Source organism: Calliphora vicina, chromosome 2, assembly GCF_958450345.1.
Source record: "Calliphora vicina chromosome 2, idCalVici1.1, whole genome shotgun sequence".
Taxonomy (NCBI): domain Eukaryota; kingdom Metazoa; phylum Arthropoda; class Insecta; order Diptera; family Calliphoridae; genus Calliphora; species Calliphora vicina.
Genome location: NC_088781.1, coordinates 49,926,800 through 49,949,114, shown reverse-complemented (window position 1 = coordinate 49,949,114; position 22,315 = coordinate 49,926,800). Strand labels below are relative to the sequence as shown.

The following is a 22,315-nucleotide window of genomic DNA, read 5'->3' as shown; positions in this document are numbered from 1 at the left end:
AAGAACACAATCAACAAGACAACAACTAAAAGAAAATAAAAGCCATAATTAAAAGCAACTCCTACAAGTAGTAAAAACAAGAAAATGGAAGAAACTAGAAGAGTAATAATAAAAAAAAAATATCAAGAAACGCTTAATAAAATATAAGAAAGAAATAAAATACTCAACACTTAATTGAAGTAATCAAGACATGGGCAGCAACTAAGTGAAACCAAAAAAGAAAAATAAAAACTAAATAGAAAAACCAGCAAAAAAAAAACTATTTCTCTATAAGGCATTACAACAGCAAAAATTAAAGTAATTAAAGAAAAATCTTTAAGTTGCAGATGGTTAAACTAAAAACCAAATAAACTTAAACTCCACACTCCAAATAATGAGAAATCCATAGAAAAGCAAAAGCGAAAACAAACTGTTGCCAGTTGTTCATGTAATTTAAAATATAAAATTTATCTTCATCATTGTGCCCGACATTGGGCGACAAAGCCTTTTCAAATCAGCTTATTTTCTTAAATTCTCATGTAAATACCAAATGAAATTCTTTTGAAACTTAAAACGTACAAATGTGTGTGCGTGGCATGAAGCTTTATAAATTGTAACAGCAACAAAAGTATTCAATTTAACACACATTCAATCTTCAACAGATACGTACGCTTTAGTTGTGTTGTGTTGTAGTATAATAAAAAGCAATTTGAATAAATGTTTTTGTGGTTTTGATGGCATGTGGTAAATGAGACCAGAGCTGAGAAGATTATTATTCCATGAAATTTGATTTTCACTTTGAATGGACTCAACAGCTTTTAATATTCAAATGCATATTTGGAAATTTCTATTAATTGGTAAGTACGAACAAAACTTCATTATACATTATTATGAAATATTTACACGCAAAGTTACAAGGAAAATTCTTAACAGATTTTAAGTATGAAATATGCTTAACCTGAAGATAGTACTTAGTTTTTTCAGAAAATTTTGAATTCGGATTTCAGTTTTGTGGAAGTACTGAAAATTAATTAAATTCAATGTAAAAAGGTTATATAATAGAGGCAGTTATAATTTTAATTGTGAATTGCAATTTTTTTATTTGAATACAGAAGCTTAAAATTATGCTCGATTAAGGCATTATTTTTAATATTTTTATATTTTAAATCAGCTTATAATTCAGCTAACGATTATTCAATTACGCTTTCACCATGGGGGCGTATTAGTGATGTGGATCAATTATAACAAGTATACTCTCAAGTATACAGTATCAGTGTTGCTAGGAGCTGGCGAAAAAAGAAGCTATATTGGCTTCAAAAAAAGGCCAGAAAAAGCTAAACCGCTTTAGAAAAAAAGCCAAAAAAAGCTAAAATATTATAAATTAAGAATTTTGGTTTTAAAATTTATTTTTAAATAAAAAATTAGAAAATATGTTCATAAAATTCATCTGCTTTACTTAAAGGAAGTACTAAAAAGTTAAATACTAGATTAACCATGTCAGAAAATGGACATTGTTGGTTCTATATTTGTCCATTTGTAGTTTAATATATTCTGCCCCTGAGCCTTAAGCTTCGTAATTTTATTAGCACTTTAATTTTTCACTATCAATATGACATAATATATTTTTTTTGGTTTTACTACTTTATTATCAACGGGAAAAAAATTGATTTTGCGTAGAGTTTTCATATGGTAATCTTTGTCGCAATTGCTGAATTAGTTTAATTTGTCGTATTATTTTTGTCATAATCTTCACTAATTAAAACGTTCTTTATTTTATCTCTCATTCATCAAACTAGTATGAAAAATGTGTCAAAAACATTAAACAATTTTCAATTGGCGACGATAATGGATCAAATTCCTTGAATTTTAAATCAGAAAACAGCAAATGATTTATTTACTTTTTGTACTTTGTGCAATACTGGTTTTAAAAAAAGATGGTACGCCAAATTATAATCAGTGTATTAATTACTTAAAAGTTTGGCTTTTTAGAATTGCTGGTTTGACGAAATTAAAACAAAATGGGGTTTAACTCGAAGCATAGATCCACAAGACGTTTAACGGCTATTGATCGCCATCGAGTATCACAAGCCTTCAAGAGTTTGTGGGGCTCTTGTCCATTATATAATGATGAATATAATGTGTAATAACAATTTTGTCTTGAAAGAGAATTTGCTAGACATTTAAGCTTTCAGATATAAAATACTATATTTCATTTTGAACCACTTGATATTGGCAATTGTTATTTGTTCTTTTAATACTGCACAATTCTTGAGTATGTTGAAAAGCTAAATGAAAATCAGTAATGAATTAAAATGAAAATGGTTCACAAATATAAATTTAGCATTTTTATTTACTCTTTAGTCTCGAAATTTTTAGCCTTTTTTAATTTCAAAAAAGGCTATTTTGAAATTAAGAAAAGGCTAGAAAAAAGCCACGAAGCTAAAACCAAAATTTGGAGGCTAAAGAGTAAATAAAAAGGCTAAATTTAGCCTCAAAAAGGCTAAACTGGCAACACTGTACAGTATTAATACTAGGGTGATTGGCCCGGTTTTTAATAACCGGTTATAACCGGTTTAGTCTGTTTCGGTTAAGTCTGTTTCGGTTTTTTTGAAAAGCTCACATTACGAATATCGAATAAACCGGGTTTTTCTCTTCGAATAATCGGTTTTTTCTAAAAGTGTGTTTTTATGAGTTTTAATGTATTAAAAACTTTAAAAATATTCAAAAACCAAAAAACTTTTTTAAAACAAATACTCCAACTATTTTAGAAGACTCTTGTATTTAGATTTATGATACAATCACACAGTGCGGCCAAAGGCACCATTGTCCGGCCAAAAGTCGAAAAAACAAGTTTTTAGTTGGGGGTTTTTTGTCATTGGGTTCATATCATACTATGGTCCCTTGCCTCAAATGCCATTCATAATTTCAGTTTGAATGAGGCCTTCACACGAATTTCACACTACCGTAGGAATGATCGACTAGAAGGAGTTTCCGTTAAACAGGTGTCAAAGTTTTTGTAATCAAGCAAATCAAAGGAAACAAAATGGAATCTACAGCTGAAGGTAACTATAAAATCAAAATCTGAAGTTAAATTTCTAAATAGTAAATTGTTAGAAAGTGATATGTATGAATTATTTTTTATTTTTAATTTGTTAAACAAAATTGATGTGATTTTTTTTTCCTGCTCTCTAAGCTATTGGAAGTAATAAGTCAAAGTATTATTTAACAAATAAAATATAGCTGCAAGTATTTACATGTTGCCCTACGTTCGGCAAAAAATATGTAATTCTTTTTGGTAACTACCTTACAAAAATACTTACTAGAATGTTTCCGCCGCATTTTTTTTGCTTGTAAGGAGGTACGCTTTAATATACATGAAATAACATAAAATGCAACACCACATTTATATATATAAATATACAGTAAACTCTCGAAAACGTGAATTAAGGTAGAGCTACACAAATACGTATGCATGTATTTGTTGAATGCACTCTAACATCACCATATTGCATTTCACAATTATAAATTTGTTAATTTTTAATAAATTTTCAATTATATACCCTAATAATATCAAAACAAAAACTTTTAATCAATTAGCAAATTCAATTAATTTTTTTTCATATGAAATGACGCCATATTAGGTCGGCCATTTTGAATTTGCAAATTCTGATAACGGATTCGTAATCAGCGACCCCAAAAACCCCCATATACAAATTTGTGGATCATTTTGTACCATTTTCGACTTTTGGCCGGACAAAGGTGCCTTTGGCCGCACTGTGAATCGATCAGGAATGCTTGAAAACTTACTGAATGCTTTGTTAATTATGTCCTACAAGTACACTGATTGAAAGATCATTTTCAATGTCTAGCTTTATAAAAACAAAAAAAAATCGATACGCTCCAAAGCATTTAAACTGTGTTTAACAGATTATTTTAACCTTAATAAGGTCTTAAAATTTACCGACGTTAACGATCTTCGGGTCAAATTTGACCCGAATACAAAATAAATATTTTTTTTTGGCCAAAAACTAATGTAGTTGTTGACATTTGAAATTAAATAAAATTCATAAAATATCAACCACTCATTTCAGAAAAAAATCTATTTTACTTTCAAAATGGGTAACGATTAGAAAAACATAGCTTTGATATTTTTCGGAGAATCCCAGTTTTCATACAAAAAGTACGGATTATTTTATAGATATTTTTTTGTCCAATTTGTTTTTCTAAAAACCTAATGTAAATATGAAAAATATCAAAAACTCACTTTTAGAAAAAATTCAATTTTAATTTCAAAATGGGTCAAAAAATACCAGAAGGCCTTGTGTAGCTTAAAATAATTAATCAAAATTATCATAATTATATGACCTCTTCTTAGTTTTGTTGTTTTCCCATGAACCGTTTATGTTTAAATAACTATTATTTTAACAAATAAAAAATTTTTCTTCTTATTTCTAGACCTTTTAATATTTTGTCAAAAAACCGGTTTACCGGTTATTATTAAAAAACCGAACCCGAAACCGGTTTACAGTGGTGGCCACCAATTTAAGACAAATACTTGAATTTTTTTCATCAACAGAATTTTAAGTGCGATAGAGCGAAAATAAAAGGACTTCTAAGGGTATGAAATTTATTATTAATGTTTCTAGTTTCTGAAAGATGTTTAGAAAAATCGGTAAAACATATATGAACAAAGATATGTGGAAATACGTTGACCCACCTCAGCGAACATCCGCTGTTAACATTATATGACCGAAACTAATGGAACTAAAAATACGAAATTTGGCCCGAATATTTTATAATAATAAAAATATAATGATATAAATGTGAGAAAATATGTTTATTTAAAAAAAAAATTTTTGGTCAAGTTGTAGAAAAATTTTATGTGTTCGTGGTGAATATGTATGAATTGACACAGTCGAATAAAACACACTTGTGTGTTAAAACAGTATGCATGAGGATACATATTTGTGGAAATATTTGAAAAAATAATTGACAATCACGTGGAACTTAGCAAACAATTTTTGTCTAAAATTCTTGGCCACCACTGTATATTAAATTGCAATTTTTCGAAGAAACCGAAAACCGGTTTCTGAAAAATGTCGAAGAATCGATCACCCTAATTAATACTGTACTAAAAATTTAACCGAAATAAAGTTGTGGTTTTTTAATTAAAAGTTAAAAGCAACTATGAAAATTTAGTCGGGCTTCAATAACACTATCCAAAAAATTTAGACTTTTTGATTGGCACAGAGTAGCGACCATATTATTCTGAAAGGGCATATTGAGGAAATCATTTTTGTAGAATAAACTTATAGTCAAGTAGGTCTGAGCTTTTTTTTACAGTGTTGTAAGTTAATGTCTGAGAGAATTCTTATTATCAGATTTATATTGTGGAATTATATGAGGAACATTTTTGTGGAAGATCTTAACCCTCTAGCTGCTCTTTTTAGGGGTCAATTTGACCGTTTTTTTTTCGAGAAAATCAAAAAAGTCCATTAAGAGGGATATTTAAGGATTAAAATATTCCACGAAAAATTTTAGTGGGGGTCACAAAAGATACCAAACCTCTTTACGCTTAATTAGCAAAATTACATGCCAGCTTGGGTTTCAACACATTTTTTTTAAAAAAATTGCAAAAATTCCTTTTTTTATACCCTTCACCTTCGTGAGAAGGGTATATATAAGATTGTCATTCCGTTTGTAATTTCTACATTTTTCATTTCCGACCCTATAAAGTATAAATATTCTGGATCCTTATAGATAGCGGAGTCGATTAAGCCATGTCCGTCCGTCTGTCTGTCTGTTGAAAACAGCAAAATCGGTCCACAAATGGCTGACATATGAGGAAAAAACCAGGACAACCTCGATTTTTGACCTATTTTTTACCTATATCTGGATTACTAAGACATTAACATAGACAATATGGATATCTAATGATAGATATTTCGAAGACATTTGCAACAACGTATATAAGACCATAGTAAGTTGGACCTACAATGGAAAAAAAATTTTGAAACCGAATTTTTTTTTCACCAAAAATTTTGAAACCGAATTTTTTTTTTTCCAAAAAAAAAAAATTTAAAAAAAAAAAATAAGAATTAGAAAATTTTTTTTTTACAAAAAATTAAAAAAACAACTTTGGAAAAAAAAGAAATTTTGTTTACCTAAAAATATTTAAAATTTTTATTTTGAAGTATAATTTGGTGAAGGGTATATAAGATTCGGCACAGCCGAATATAGCACTCTTACTTGTTTAAATATGAATAGTCCTTGAAAGAGGAGCTAGAGGGTTAAGATCTTCCCAAAAATTATCCCCATAAAATTTCACAATATAACTCGTGACAGTATGAATTCTCTCAGACATTAGCTTATACAATTTGTATACCCTTCACCTTCGTATATATAAGTTTGTCAATCCATTTGTAATTTCCACAATATAATTTACCGGCTCTATAAAGTATACATATATATTCTGGATCCTTATAGATAGTGATGTCGATTAAGCCATTTCTGTCCGTCTGTCTCTCTGATCAAATCAACTTTCCGAAGTTTCCAAATAACTCACATACACGAGTCATACGATTCAATATCTCCGGAATTCTTCCGGGTCGGTTACTATTTAAAATCGAGAAAATCGGTCCACTAATGGCTGAGATATAAGGAAAAAACCAGAACAACCTCGATTTTTGACCTATATCTGGATTATTAAGCCATTAATATAGACAATATGGATATCTAATGATAGATTTTTCAAAGACCTTTGCAACGTCGGTATAGCCTCAGAAGTCAGTATACACCAATGATTTTTTTGATTTTTTTAAGATCATAAAAATCCTTATATACCGACTTAAATCTTTTTTTTGAGAACCGAATCTATTATTCAACTCAATCTCCAACAAACCGAAACTTTTAAATTTGCATCGATGAATAGATTTTAGGATTTTCATAATCTTAAAAAAATCAAATAATTTTTGGTGTTTACTCACTTTTGAGGCTCACTGTATATAAGACCATAGTAAGTTGGACCTACAATGGGTCAAAATCGGGAACAAGTATTTTTTAACCCGATTTTTTTTTCAGCAAAAGTTTTTTTTTTCGCTAAATATTGAAAAAACAAAAAAAAAATTTTTTAATTTTTAAATTTAAAAAAATTAAAAAAGTGAAAAAACAACTTTGGAAAAAAAATAAATTTTGTTTACCTAAAAATATTTAAAATTTTTATTCGGCACAGCCGAATATAGCTCTCTTACTTGTTTTAATTTAGTATAATGCTCCCTTGCTATTTAAAATCGAGCAAATCGGGACAACATCGATTTTTGGCCTATTTTTTTTATCTATATCTGGATTACTAAGTCATTAATATAGACAATATGGATATCTAATGATAGATATTCCAAAGTCCATTGCAACGATGTATATAAGGTTATAGTAATTTGGACCAACAATGGGTCAAAATCGGGAAACATATTTTTTAAGCCGAATTTTTTTTTAACAAAAAAATTTTTTTTGTCACTAATAAATTAAAAAAAAAATATCAAAAAATGAAAAAAAAAAATTTAAAAAAATTAAATAAAAAATTTGGAAAAAAATAAAAAAAAACAATTTCGAAAACAAAATGTTTTTAAAAAAGGTTTGTTTACTTTTAATTTAAAATTTTTATATCAAAGTATAATTTGGTGAAGGGTATATAAGATTTGGCAGAGCCGAATATAGCTCTCTTTCTTGTATTAATACAATTATTTAAAGTTTTTATTCCGTTATTTACATCAGTTCATCTACTGATATTTCTTCAATATTCGTGTTTGTGAGCATCATAATTTCCTGGTATGGTTGGCCATTTGGAAAAGGCAACTGCATTATTTTCTAAGCAGCGGAGGGCATGCAATTTGGAGTGGAGTTCGATGGCCTTTAAGATGTGACATTACAATTCGATAGGCATAACTACTTAAAACTGTTTAGTTTGCTTCTTCTTATGACTAGTTGGATGCACCGCTGTAGAAATCTTGTTTTGACCTTCCTCTTTAAAATAGCCTTCTTGCTCTCAGGCATCCCCATCTAAGTTCCTTCAGTATTTTGGTATCCTACCAAACGTCCTTAAAATTGGGATGACTTCATACCATTTCTTATGGTCTAAAGTAACTACTGCCGGAAATTGTCAATAAATTTCCTCATATACGTTATTTATTTTAAGTCTATTTTAATATAAAATTTTCTACTGGCATCACATTTCTTATATAATTTTACTGCTTATGATAACTTTAACTTGTAAGAGTTAACATTACATTGTAACTACTACAAACTAATGTCCGAAAGCTTATTTCAAGTGCATACAATATTTTACATGAAATATACACTGGTAAATAAACAATTATGTATAAAATTATGAAGGGAAGTAATGTCTGTAATCAATCAAACTAAGTAATTCAATTAATACATAAATTATTTAGACATGCAATGAAATATTAGCAATTTATGCTAAAATTAGTTACTGATAATATAAGTTTCCACATTAAAATAAAAGTTTTAATGTAAGTAAGCTGGAATTTCTGAGAAATTTTCTAAGTGCTATCTTATAAGTGCAACATACAGATATTTTGGAAGATAGATATTTAAATTTAATTAAGTTATTGTATTATTAAAACATACTAAGTAAATGAATAAGCCCGGATTATTTCTTAACTTAAAATTAAATTAAAACTCTCAGTTCTAACTTTAGGTTAAAAATAACTAGACATTGTTGAAGTGATGGTTAGTAATATAAAGGTTAGTTAGTTTCTCATAAACCTTAGAATTCAATTCATATTTGAGAAAGTTATAGACTTTGTAAATTTTGACTTATGTATTCTAAATGCGTTACATTGGGTTGCTCTCAAAATCTGACACATTTTAAAGCAATATTTTGAAAACTTAATTAACATTGCTTTCATAAATCGGATTAGTAAAATATTTCATTATTAATTATTTAATAATTCCCAGGTGTGTGTTTTATATTTTGCCAGTTTTACAAACAAGTATTAAAATATTTTCGAATCTTCGACATTTGAGCTTAAGGAGATTATTTCAAAAACAATAACTAATCATAATTTACAATTGCCTTACCAACAGCTAATATTAAAATTATGTACTTAGTTAAATTGAAAATGAAAAGAAACATCTTAAATTTCCAGCTAATAAAAGTATAGAATTTATTATCATTAATTTTTGGTAAGACCATTAGATGGACATGAGCAGATAGATGAATAAACGAATGTATGTGCAATGTAAGTTGAGAATATAATCTTTATAAATGATACAAAACAAAAAACAAAGAAGAATAAACTTCCAATTCCATTGTATAAATGAGTATATTTTCTGTTATAAACGTATCTGGTTTTATGTTTCTTCTTTTGTCTTATCAACCATTAAATGATAACTCATGTTAGCTTGAAACAAAAACCATACGTTTCTTACCATTTTGTGATTTATATTCATATATGAATGCTGTTTGTCTTATGACTGGAGCTCTTGGAGTTCACAGTATTGAATACAATGTGATTTAAATTTGTTTAATGTTGTTATAGGAACGAAAAGAAAAATTTCCATAAAAAAAATTTACTTTTGACTCTTTATTCCTCGGTATTCGGTAATATAATATGTTTTTCATGACCATTTAAAGTTTCCAGAATTTCGAAAATAGATTTAGTTTCAATTTAAATTTATAGGTTCAAAGTTCATATTTTTTAATAGAGCCGTGCAAAATACCTAGAAAACTGTTTAAAATTTAAGAAGTAAAAGAGCTCTATATTCGGCTGTACCAAATCTTATATAGCCATCACCAAATTATACTTAAAAATATTTTTATTTAAACAAAATTATTTTTTTTATTAAATTGTTTTCAAAAATTTAAAAAAAAAAAAATTTTTTTACAAATTGATTTTTAATTTTTTTTTAATTTTTAAAACAAAATATTTTGGAAAAGGAATTTGTGAGAAAAAATTCTTTTTTTTTGATTAACAAAAATTCAGGTTAAAAAATATTTTTCCCGATTTTGACCCATTGTAGGTCCAACTTACTATAGCCTTATATACACAATGGAAATATTTCAAATATCTATCATTAAATATCCATATTGTCTATATTAATGACTTAGTATGTATATATTAATGACCAGATATGTATAAAAAATATGGCAAAAATCGATGTTGTCCCGGTTTTTTCCTTATATCTCAGCCATTTGTGGGCCTATTTTGTCGATTTTAAATAGCAACCGAGCCGGAAGAATTCCCGATATATTGATATTGATGTATGTCAGTTATGGAAAGTTGATTTCAACATACAGACGGACATGGCTATATCGACTTCGCTATCTATAACGATCCAGACTATACATATATACTTTGTGGGGTCGCAAATGAAAAATGTAGAAATTACAAACTTATATATACCCCTGCCATTCATGGCGAATGTTATAAAAACTGTTAGTCAGATTTAATCATTTTTAATCTCATATTAAAGCTAAATGCAAATCTTACTTGAATTCAAGTCATTTTCTGAGGGGACCTTGTTTGAGGACTTTACAGTATAATTTGAAAGTACTTAGAACTAATTTGTGCAAAATTTTATTCGAATTGCCGCACAATCAACATATTTATGACTGCTCAAACAGTATTACAGGGGAGCATTTGTGTGGGAGCTTTTGGAAGTTATAAACATATACGTGACTGTGAGATAACTACTTGATAAGGTCTATAGGCTCATCTGTATTTCTATTACTGGGTTCATGAGGACCTGCCCCACTCATGCTCTGGGTGCATTCCTACACATCAAACGAATGTTAGAGAAGAAGAGTTAGGAATAATAGGATATAGGTTATGTAAGATAGCCAAGCTGCTCTTAGAGCCTTATCTACATCATTGAATGAACTCGGTACACACATTGAATTTACCTTGTGCTGGGTACCTGGTCATGAGGGCCATGCTGGTAATGAATGAGCTGTTGGCATCCCACGTGGATACACTATGGAACGAATTCGCTCTTGGGTTGAATCGGACTTCTCCCGATTTTGAAACAATTTACCAGGACTTACATAGTTCAAAAGGTTAATTACGCTGTCCAAACATAGATCTCAAGTGTTGCTATCGCTCGGAAAGTGTGAATTGAAAATACTTACTGGATTATTCACCGGACACATGATGAAAATTTAAGGCTGTACAAAGTAAAGCGTGAGGCCTCGCTAATAATAATAATAATAACAATAATAATAATAATAATAATAATAATAATAATAATAATAATAATAATAATAATAATAATAATAATAATAATAATAATAATAATAATAATAATAATAATAATAATAATAATAATAATAATAATAATAATAATAATAATAATAATAATAATAATAATAATAATAATAATAATAATAATAATAATAATAATAATAATAATAATAATAATAATAATAATAATAATAATAATAATAATAATAATAATAATAATAATAATAATAATAATAATAATAATAATAATAATAATAATAATAATAATAATAATAATAATAATAATAATAATAATAATAATAATAATAATAATAATAATAATAATAATAATAATAATAATAATAATAATAATAATAATAATAATAATAATAATAATAATAATAATAATAATAATAATAATAATAATAATAATAATAATAATAATAATAATAATAATAATAATAATAATAATAATAATAATAATAATAATAATAATAATAATAATAATAATAATAATAATAATAATAATAATAATAATAATAATAATAATAATAATAATAATAATAATAATAATAATAATAATAATAATAATAATAATAATAATAATAATAATAATAATAATAATAATAATAATAATAATAATAATAATAATAATAATAATAATAATAATAATAATAATAATAATAATAATAATAATAATAATAATAATAATAATAATAATAATAATAATAATAATAATAATAATAATAATAATAATAATAATAATAATAATAATAATAATAATAATAATAATAATAATAATAATAATAATAATAATAATAATAATAATAATAATAATAATAATAATAATAATAATAATAATAATAATAATAATAATAATAATAATAATAATAATAATAATAATAATAATAATAATAATAATAATAATAATAATAATAATAATAATAATAATAATAATAATAATAATAATAATAATAATAATAATAATAATAATAATAATAATAATAATAATAATAATAATAATAATAATAATAATAATAATAATAATAATAATAATAATAATAATAATAATAATAATAATAATAATAATAATAATAATAATAATAATAATAATAATAATAATAATAATAATAATAATAATAATAATAATAATATTATTAATAATAATAATAACACAAACGATATAAAAATTTACATTTAAAATAATTTATTTCATTGTCGGATAACCAATTAAACTGGTTTTTTCGTAGTCGGTTAACCAAAAAACCGGTTTTTTTAAAAAGGTCCAATTTTCTATTAACCGGCAAATCGATTTTAGCTTATTTTTTGAAACATTTGTTCAATACGAATTTCTTCAAAGTAGTGACAATTGATAGTAATGACCTTTTCGCATTTTTTCTGGCAACATATGGATTCCGAGCCAATAGAACTGTTCATCTTTTGAGACCAAGAACGAATCTCTTAAGCTTCGAATTATCCTAATGTTTTTTATCACAAGTAATAATTTGGTGCAAAACTGATTTTCTTTTATAGCGTTTAAACATCATTTCGGACATGCAAAATCGTCTATCAAGTTCTCCCGTCTTCAATTCGTACACAATTTCCCTGTTTTTGGAATTGCTGCCTGAATAGCTCCTAATAAATTTTCAAGCCCTTTTAAAGTTCTACAACAATCTTCATGGAGTAGTGCCTCCAATTCTAGGTCTTAAAACTTTTTGGCTGGCCTGGGAGATCTTTGTCTTCCATGTCGAAATCACCACTTCTGAACTGCACAAACATTTCTTGCACATTTAAACCGATCGAACACATTCTATATATGCTTTCGTGAGCTATAGGTAAGATTCAGCGTCACTTTTTTCAAATTAAAGAAGTAAAGCGAAACTTTCCACATTTGGGAATTTTGTGTTTTCACAAAATTCGACATTCTCAAAGCGAAGAAAAACTTTGGTGTTTACACTATAATGTTCAATGACTAAGTGAGAATATATGCTATATATCTGCATTCCTTTAAATTCCTTTAAAATGACATATAAGTTATTTTAAACAAAAACCGCGTTCAAAAGATACGCCATCTATTATAAATTCCACATTTTTAAGTCATAGTTAGTAAAATTTAGAATTTAAAATGTTTGAGACATCATTTAGAAATATATGACCATAACATACAATCGATTACTTCTACAATTGTCTTAACTTTGACAATTCATTTTGGTTTCGATTCTAATAGCAATAATTTTCACATTCACTGCTACAACTCGCACTCCCCAATCAGGCCACACTTGCAGCCATTAAGGACTCTATATATTCCTAAACATATTTCATTTGTAAGACTTTTCCCCTCTATCGAACACAAAATAAATAAAAAAGAAATATAATAGAATATTAAAAGAAGAAAAGTGTCTTCTTTCGCATAATCGTATCGTGTGTTTGTGTTGCACACACATGTAACACACATACACATAGATATAAGTGATTGATGACATCGATAAGTTGTTATAAATTACACAAGATTTTCTTCAACTTCATATTATGGAGTACAAATACAGTTGCATATTTGTTTTTCTCTAACACACACAACACATGTGTATTAGGGTGGCCCTTATTGGATATAAAATGCTCTCAAGTTTTTCTGCGTCATCTAAGAACCAAATGCTGAAAGTTTTAAGAAAATCAAAAGAAATTATTTTAACAAATTTGAGACTAAAGAGTAAATTTGCTTGCGTTTTAAATACTAATTTAGCGATTATTATAATTGATTTTTTTTTTTAAATTTTGAAATTTTCTTTAAAATTTTTTTGAAAATATAAAATTTGTGATTTGAAATTTATATGGTTTATCGATGACTGAAAATTTGTATAATTTATAGTTAAACTCCAATGGGTAGAGTACATACAACACTATTTTTAATTTGATTTGTTTTCAACATATAATTTTACAAAATATTGCAACTTTAACCCAAATTCAAAATTTATAAAGTTTTATAGATTTTTTTCTTATAAAATTGTTAATTTGGCTTAAATTGTTAGGCATTTGTTTTGTTTATAACTTAGAACCATTTTAAACCTTGGTAACATCGAAATTCCAAAAACTTTAAAATAAGTGCCACCCTAAGTAAAAATTGTATATAATGTTAGAATATTTGATTTATATTTAGTCGTAAGATAGTATGTAGAGACATGTGTACATGTCCTTGTTCAAAGTGTAAGATAGTAATAGACAATTTGAACTTTTAACAAAATCATTTATAGCTGTAAGTATGGTATATAAGGTTTGTCCAAAGGTAGGGCCTTCAATTTGATTAACCCTTGAAGACTTAAAATGTCATTAATGGTATAAAAAGAATTTTTCATAATTATCTAAAAACAATTTTTAAATACACTAATTTTTTAACAAAATAAGCCCATCTTATGTTGAATAAACAAAAATTTACTGCCTGTTTCACGATGTCGAAAGAAAAATGATTCGAACAAATTTTGTATGAAAACTATTCGAAAGAATTTTAAAACCAGAGTGTTTTTCATACACATGTTTTCGACTCAATGGAGTTATATCACTGTAAACTAAATTAAAGTGATATATTCAAAAATGCACTATAAATTCGATTTGTTGTAGAAAACATAACATGACACTGTTGTACAACTGTTACATTTGGATTAATTCTCTCAAATAAGCAAATTTAGTTTAGACTGAAAAGTAATTTAAATTTTTTATTACCACCACCAAAAAGATATATTGATTTTATTATTCCGTTTGTAACATATGGAAATATTGGAGGTAAAACCAAAAATTATATATTAGCTTTTATTTTGAGACATTTGAACAATATGAATTTATACAAAGTATTGGCCATTTTATGCTATGACCTTTTCTGGCCATAAATGGATTCCGAGCCAAAAGAACTGTACATCTTTCGATGCCAAGACTCAAGTCGATATTGTGTTCCATAGTGAACAGTATTCCAGAGAGAGTATTCTGCATTGATCGAAACAAACAGCGGGTGCGGCAAAACTTCCCAACCACTTCATTCTAAATACTTTTTATAGGTATTCCAACATGTGGCCGAGACTTGTCATGATGAAATATTGCGGTTTTATGCCCGGCAGCATATTTTGGATGTTTTTAAGCCCATGCTCACTGGATATTTGGCTTTGGTGTCGATTCGGCTGGACATTTACGCTTCGGGTTTCGTAATTTAACCATTTTCCATCGAAGGTAATGATTCGGTGCTGAATTGATTTTCTTGTATAGCGTTAAAGCATCATTTGGGACATACGGAATCGTCTGCAAAGGTATCTTGGCTTTAATTCGTATGCTACCTAATTTCACTGCTTTTGGATCAATCCTGCTGCACGCAATTGCTGACTGTGTTGATTTTGAAAGCTCTTGTTGAATTTGATAACATTCGTCATGCAGAAATGCCTCCAATTCCTTTCTTCAAACTTTTATGGCTGGCCTGGACGATCTTTTTCTTCCGTGTCACCATTTCTGAACATCACACATCATCTCTGGCACGTTGAAACCGATGGAACACATTCACCATAACCTTTGGTGAGCAAACGGTGTGCTTCAGCGGCACTTTTTTAAAATTAAAGGAATAAAGCAAAATTTCCCGCATATGACGATTTGTTGTTCCAAAATTCGGCATTTTCGATAAGTTATTAAAGACAAAAACTGCGTTCAAAAGATACGCCATCTTTTTTAAATCCCGCATTATCTGTAACATTCACCATCATTGCTGATAGCTTTACCTAGCTCGATATGGAGAGGTGGTGGTTTTGAGATTTGTTATCAGGAATCCCGTAATGCCCAAACAAGTTTAAAAAATCCCAAAAATGGGATTTTTAAATTTTTTTCGCTAAAATTTCCATATAGGAACTCTATTCAAAACAATTAAGGACATAATGGGCCATCTTAAATGGGTAACTATATTTTAATATCGACTATGCGATTTGAAAATGTTTGCCCTAAAATTTAATTTTACATAAAAAATAGACGTTATTTGGATAGGACCAGGTTCTATCGGTATCAAACATTTTTAATTTTTTTTCCTATAAAATATTTGATGTAAAGTTAGCTTTTTAAAGGGTATAAATTCCTTGTACATTCCTTGAAATTTTTTAGATAACTTAAAAAGAATAAAAGTACTTTTTACAAACAAAACGTGAGAAAACTCCTATTAAAAGTTTTGTAAATTCAAATGCATATAACTGTAGACGCAGTCATTATTTTTAAACAATTCTTTCTTTATTTGATACATACATTGATAGACCGATAAAGGAAAAATGAAAATCGTGAAAAACTTTGCCCCGATTTTATCAAAAAACTGGAGTAGGGTGGGTAAAAATATTGAAAATTTAATTGCAAAATGCGAATATCTCAAAATTTGAAAATTTTCAGTAAAGGCAAAAATCTGTTTTATTATACCCTTACACTTCGTGAGAAGGGTATATATAAGTTTGTCATTCCGTTTGTAATTTCTACATTTCTCATTTCCGACCATATAAAGTATATATATTCTGGATCCTTATAGATAGCTGAGTCGATTAAGCCATGTCCGTCTGTCCGTCTGTTGAAATCAACTTTCTGAAGACCCCAGATATCTTCGGGATCCAAATCTTCAATAATTCTCTCAGACATGCTTTCGAGAAGTTTTCTATTTAAAATCGGTCCATAAATAATGGAGATATGAGCAAAAAACCGGGACAACCTCGATTTTTGACCCATTTTTGATCAATATCTGGATTACTAAGTCATTAATATAGACAATATTGATATCTAATGATAGATATTTCAAAGTCCATTGCAACGATGTAGATAAAGTATAGTAAGTTGGACCGACAATGGGTCAAAATCGGGAAAAATATTTTTTAACCCGAATTTTTTTTATGAAACATTTTTTTTGTCATACATTTTTTTTTCCAAAAAAAAAAAATTAAAAAAAAATTTTTTAAAAAAATTTGAAAAAAACTTTTTTTAAAAAAATTTAGAAAAAAAAATTTTAAAAAAAATTTGAAAAACAATTAAAAATAAAATTTAAATATTGTTTACCTAAAAATATTTAAAAAAAATTATTTTAAAGTATAATTTGGTGAAGGGTATATAAGATTCGGCACAGTAAGAGAGCTATTACTTGTTTTTTAATAACACAGACAAAAAATTACGAAAAATCAATTGTCATATTAATTACCATATTCGTCAATACAATTATTTTTTTAATTGAAAAGGCATCAACAACCGATTTTGTAGATGCAAAATATATTTTTGTTACTTAAAATTGTTAACACTCAACAATATGTTTAAACAACGAGTTTGTCAAATTAAACAAAAAATTTGTTAATAGTCAACACTAAAAGTTTTGTATATAAAATCGATGTCCATTTTTTTCCTATTGCTGTATTATATTTACAGATTCAACTTTCCATTTGGAATACACAAATTTCATTATAATTCGCAAAAGAAAACACATTTTTTATGAAACAAGAAAATATTTATATTTTTCTTCAATTTATATTTTCTTGACACATTTATTTTTGTTACTTTCAATATAATATTCCTATGGAATTTTAATAACTGAATTGTTAATAAATATCTAAACGAAATTGTTGATATGAGTATTTAAATAAAAAAAATTTAAATCATATTTCAAACAAATTTTTTCAATTGCTTTATAACTGTTACCATTTTTTCTGTGAAATTACAATGAAAGTTAAAGACATATTCATCTGTATTTTATGGCGAAAGAATAGAGGAAATAATGTAAGATTTTTACAGTGGGTAGATATGACCACTGTAAAGCTATTTCTTGCAAAATTGAAAATTGAAAAATTTTGAGTTGACTCTCTTTAGAGAAATCGGAACACAAACGAAGAAATAGTATCGATTTAAATGTAGAACTTTAAAACACTTCCTCTTTGCTCATGTTGAATTTCAATCAAACTTATTCCTGAAAACACTGATTGAAAGCATAACTTTATTATAGAGCCTTTTACAGTTCGTTCTAGCCGCCTTATATCTCAAAACTTCTCTTATTTCTTGTTATACTCATCGTACATTTGCAAAAAGTCTTTATAAAGTACCAGCTACTTCTTTTTCCTGTGCTTTAAAAAGATTATGGAATAGTTGATGATATTTGTATGTATTTATAACCTACATATGCTGCTTTCATACATTCAATCTACCATACAGCAGCACATAGTAGATGAGACATTACAAAGTATAAAACTAATCTTTTTATCCATTTATTTCTGATGCCATAGAGGGAAATTCAACAAAGAATATCGTATACAAACACATGGAATAAAATTAACTTGTAACATTCCTTTTTGTAATTCGATTGCAGTTAAAGGTCAAATGACTTAAATAAATAACAAGTAATACTTGGGTAATTTTATTTATTTAACAAAAATATTTATTTAGAGATAATAAAGTAATACAAATTGAAATAGTTAAGCAAATATTTAAACTATTAGGAAAGAATTGAATGTTATATTATTGGTGTCTTTTGAAAGAGTTAGCTAACAAGGTAATGGCAGTTGTACAACAACTAAATAATAAGGTTTCAAAAAGCAACACTTATTTTTATTTAAAGATTCTTGGTTTTTAAATTAGTCGTTCTAGTGAATGTTTACGGTCATATTCGGACAAAGTTTAAGACATTTAAATTCATAATTATTTACTTTGTATGATAGATGCCACGCCCACTAATCGAATACGGCTCATTTTCAACCAAGCTATGTAAAATAATAAGGACTTGAAGACTTTTACAGTTATATTTGGCCCAATTTTCTGCCAAACCATGTAAAAAAATAAGATTTTGAAGACTTCTACAGTTATATTCGAAAATAACTATTTACTTTGTATGATGCCACGCCCACTAATTGAATCCGGCCCATTTTCAGCCAAACCATGTAAAAAAATAAGATCTTGAGGACTCTGCAGTTATAGTTCTCCAGATATTCGAAAATAACTGTTTACTTTGTATGGAAGATGCCACGCCCCCTGTTCCGATCCATCTCATTTTTGTTTAGATTTCATTCACTAATAAGAAATTGATTCATATAAATTTTGAAAACTGACATTATAGTTCTGCAGATATTCGAAAATAACTAGTTAGTATGGGTTTTATCACCCATTGACCTAACAAGAAACTAACAGTTTTTTAAATCGACGCACATAACCCATTGATGATCCCAGTACTTTAATTTTGTAGAATTAGCAATAGGCTGCATGTTTTACCACTGCGTTAATATTTATTAAGACCTAAAAATTGCATCGAAATAAGAAAGAGCAGAGGGAAAGTCCGCAGCCCAAACTGTTTAACATTAACGTTCTATCCTGCCCGAATCATTATCACTTCTTCCACACTAATGCAAATACCACAAGAATATTTCTTTGTTGTGGAATCATAGTTTTGAGACCAGTACGTATTATTATACTTACATATGTGCAATTTCACAAATATAAACTGACCAAACTCATTAATTTGTCTGGGTTGGCAAAGAGAAATTTAAGTTTTCAACCGATACAGACAAAGTTTAATTGTTGTGGTTACTCAGCTAGATAGAAGATTAGATGAGATTCAAATGCATCTACTAGTTCCAACATAAAATTACACAGGTTGGCTTTTAAAGAAACATTTTTAGTTTATTTTTTTTTTTTTGAAGAGAAATAATATGAAATTTTTAAACTAATATAAACAAGAAAAGCAAACAAGTTATTATAAAACACTCATGCACAGAGAACTAATATCTTACATATATATGTAAAGCTAATACCAATGATATTTCAGTTAAGGGGTGGTTTATTTAGTATGACACTCAGCCACACTTGTACAAAAGTGTAAACAATAATGGTGTTTCAGAAAAACAAAAAAAAATAAATACAATTAAATTCTTCATGTGCTTGTTTCATATATCTACTCGTACATTTCTAAATAATTATTTTCTGTTTTACATCTACGAAGAGCATATGAAAAGGTTTTGTAAAATTTAAAAAATAAAGAATTTAAATCTTGCCAGCATTGAAACGAAATCGATATAAAATAAGTCACCACTGATTAAATACTTTAATAGTTATTTTATTGGTATCACCATTCACAAAGGTAATCGATAAAAAACCATCTGTAGTGGAGTTTATTGATCATAAGTAATAGATGGTGAATTGACAACCTTTATGATGTCTAACAGACATCATCTTCATTTCGATCCCTATTTGTGGTCTCTTTTCTTTAGTCAATGGAAAATCAATCGTTAAAAACATGATTTTTATTCGTTGATATTTGATACAAATGTATACCATGAATACATTGGGTGTATGACTTAAAAATGTGGGATTTAGAACAGATGGCTCTATATGCGGCCCTTAATAAACGAAAGTTGTATTTTTGCCAGTCTCACCCCCAGTTTGGTGAACATTGGTAAAAAAAATCATCCTGAAAAAAATTTAAGTTTTGAGATGCATTTTTGTAAAATTTTTGCCATTAAAAAATTATTTTTGCAATTTACTTTAAAAGAATAGAAATGTGTACGTAATTTTCGTTATAATGAGATATAAAAGGTGAAATTGGTCAAAACATTTTAAAGTTATTAAAAATCCCCCAGGCAACTAGAACGAGAAATGTAGGAACAAAATTAACATATTTTGAGAAATATTAAAATAAAAGCTAATTTTTACTTAAAATATATTCATATTTATTTGTGTATGGGTTTTTGTCTCCGTAGGATAATGTTAACCTATTCGCAGGTATGACCAAAAAAATAAAAATTTTTTAACGGTAGCTTCAAAACTCCATTTTCAAACTTTTAAAAATTTTGTTAAACAAATTTCAGATTTTGTTGATCATCTCAATGGGATTTATTGGGAATATAATAGGGAATAAAAACATGAAAAAATTATGACAACGCCTCCTATAGTTTTTCAGTGCCTGCGATTTAAATTTTGCGATTTTCGAGAAAACTAATTTTTTCGATATATTTTGGCCAATGAGCCCAATTTCCTTACTGTTATGAATTTTAAATAAAACCTATTCAGAATATTATAGTCCAGACAATTCTAAATATACTCTGAAAGTTTTACTAAAATTGGAAAACGTTAAACCTTAAATCGAGAAGGTCAAAAGTCAAATTTTTCAATATTTGGAATTTCTAATTTAAAGATAGCGAAATGTTATTTATTTTTGAGCCGATTTTGATGAAACTTAAGAAAAAGGTTAACTAGTATTTATAATAACAGCACAAAAATGGAAATTAAACCTTAATAGCACTAAGGGTTGAAGAGTCATTTTGAAGAGTACATGTCTGTCATTTATTCTAACGTAGTTCTTGAACATTATAGTGTAAACAACAAGATGTAGAATTTTTTGGCAAAAAAAAGTGCCGCTGAAGCACACCGATTGTTCGTCGAAGTTTATGGTGATCGGTTTCCACGTGCGGGAGATGATGTATGCGATTCAAAAGTGGTGATTTGTTATGTAAGGCAAAGATCGCACATGGTAGTCAAAAAAGTTGGAAGACCATCCAAATGCAGGGAAATTGGATACCATACGAATTCAAGCCAACGAATTCAAGAAATAAATTCGTTATGACAAACCGAATCTTAAGAGATCCTATGTAAAGTTCGGCCAACCAGCCGAATCTCTAAGTGAAAGCTTTGTGTTTGGTGAGACCAAAAGTGTACAGACATGAAATCTTAATAATACCTGTTACAAACTATTTAGAATGAAGTGGCTGGGAAGTTTTACCTCACCCGCCTTATAGTCCATACCTTGGCCCATACGACTACTCTTTGTTTCAATCGATGCAGAGCGCTCTCTCTGGGATACGTTTCACTTCAGAACAGAGTATCCCAAATTTAGCTTGATTCGTTCTAGCCCTCAAAAGATGAGCAGTTCTATTGGCGCGGAATCTATATGTTGCCAAAGAGATAGGAAAATATGATAACTAACAATAGCCAATATTTTTAATTATTTTTTTTGTTCCTTTATTTATTTCTCGAGGGAACATAGGGCTTCAACAAGATATTTCCAACTTAATGTATTGTTGGCAATGATTTATTGATGTCAGCTAGTTGGGTGTGTTCGTAAATGCAGTAAATTTGTG

The 22,315-nt window shown here is 27.6% G+C and overlaps 1 protein-coding gene across 1 annotated transcript in view; it reads left to right on the top strand.

Annotated features, from left to right (window-relative positions):
• Nucleotides 1-241: 241 nt before the first annotated feature.
• CadN2 (Cadherin-N2) overlaps nt 242-22,315 on the top strand; it is a 408,037-nt gene continuing 385,963 nt past the window's right edge. The window contains exon 1 of the mRNA XM_065501890.1: nt 242-836. Within this exon, the coding sequence (XP_065357962.1) occupies nt 782-836 (55 nt within the window). The 5' untranslated portion in view covers nt 242-781. The remainder of the gene's footprint in view (nt 837-22,315) is intronic.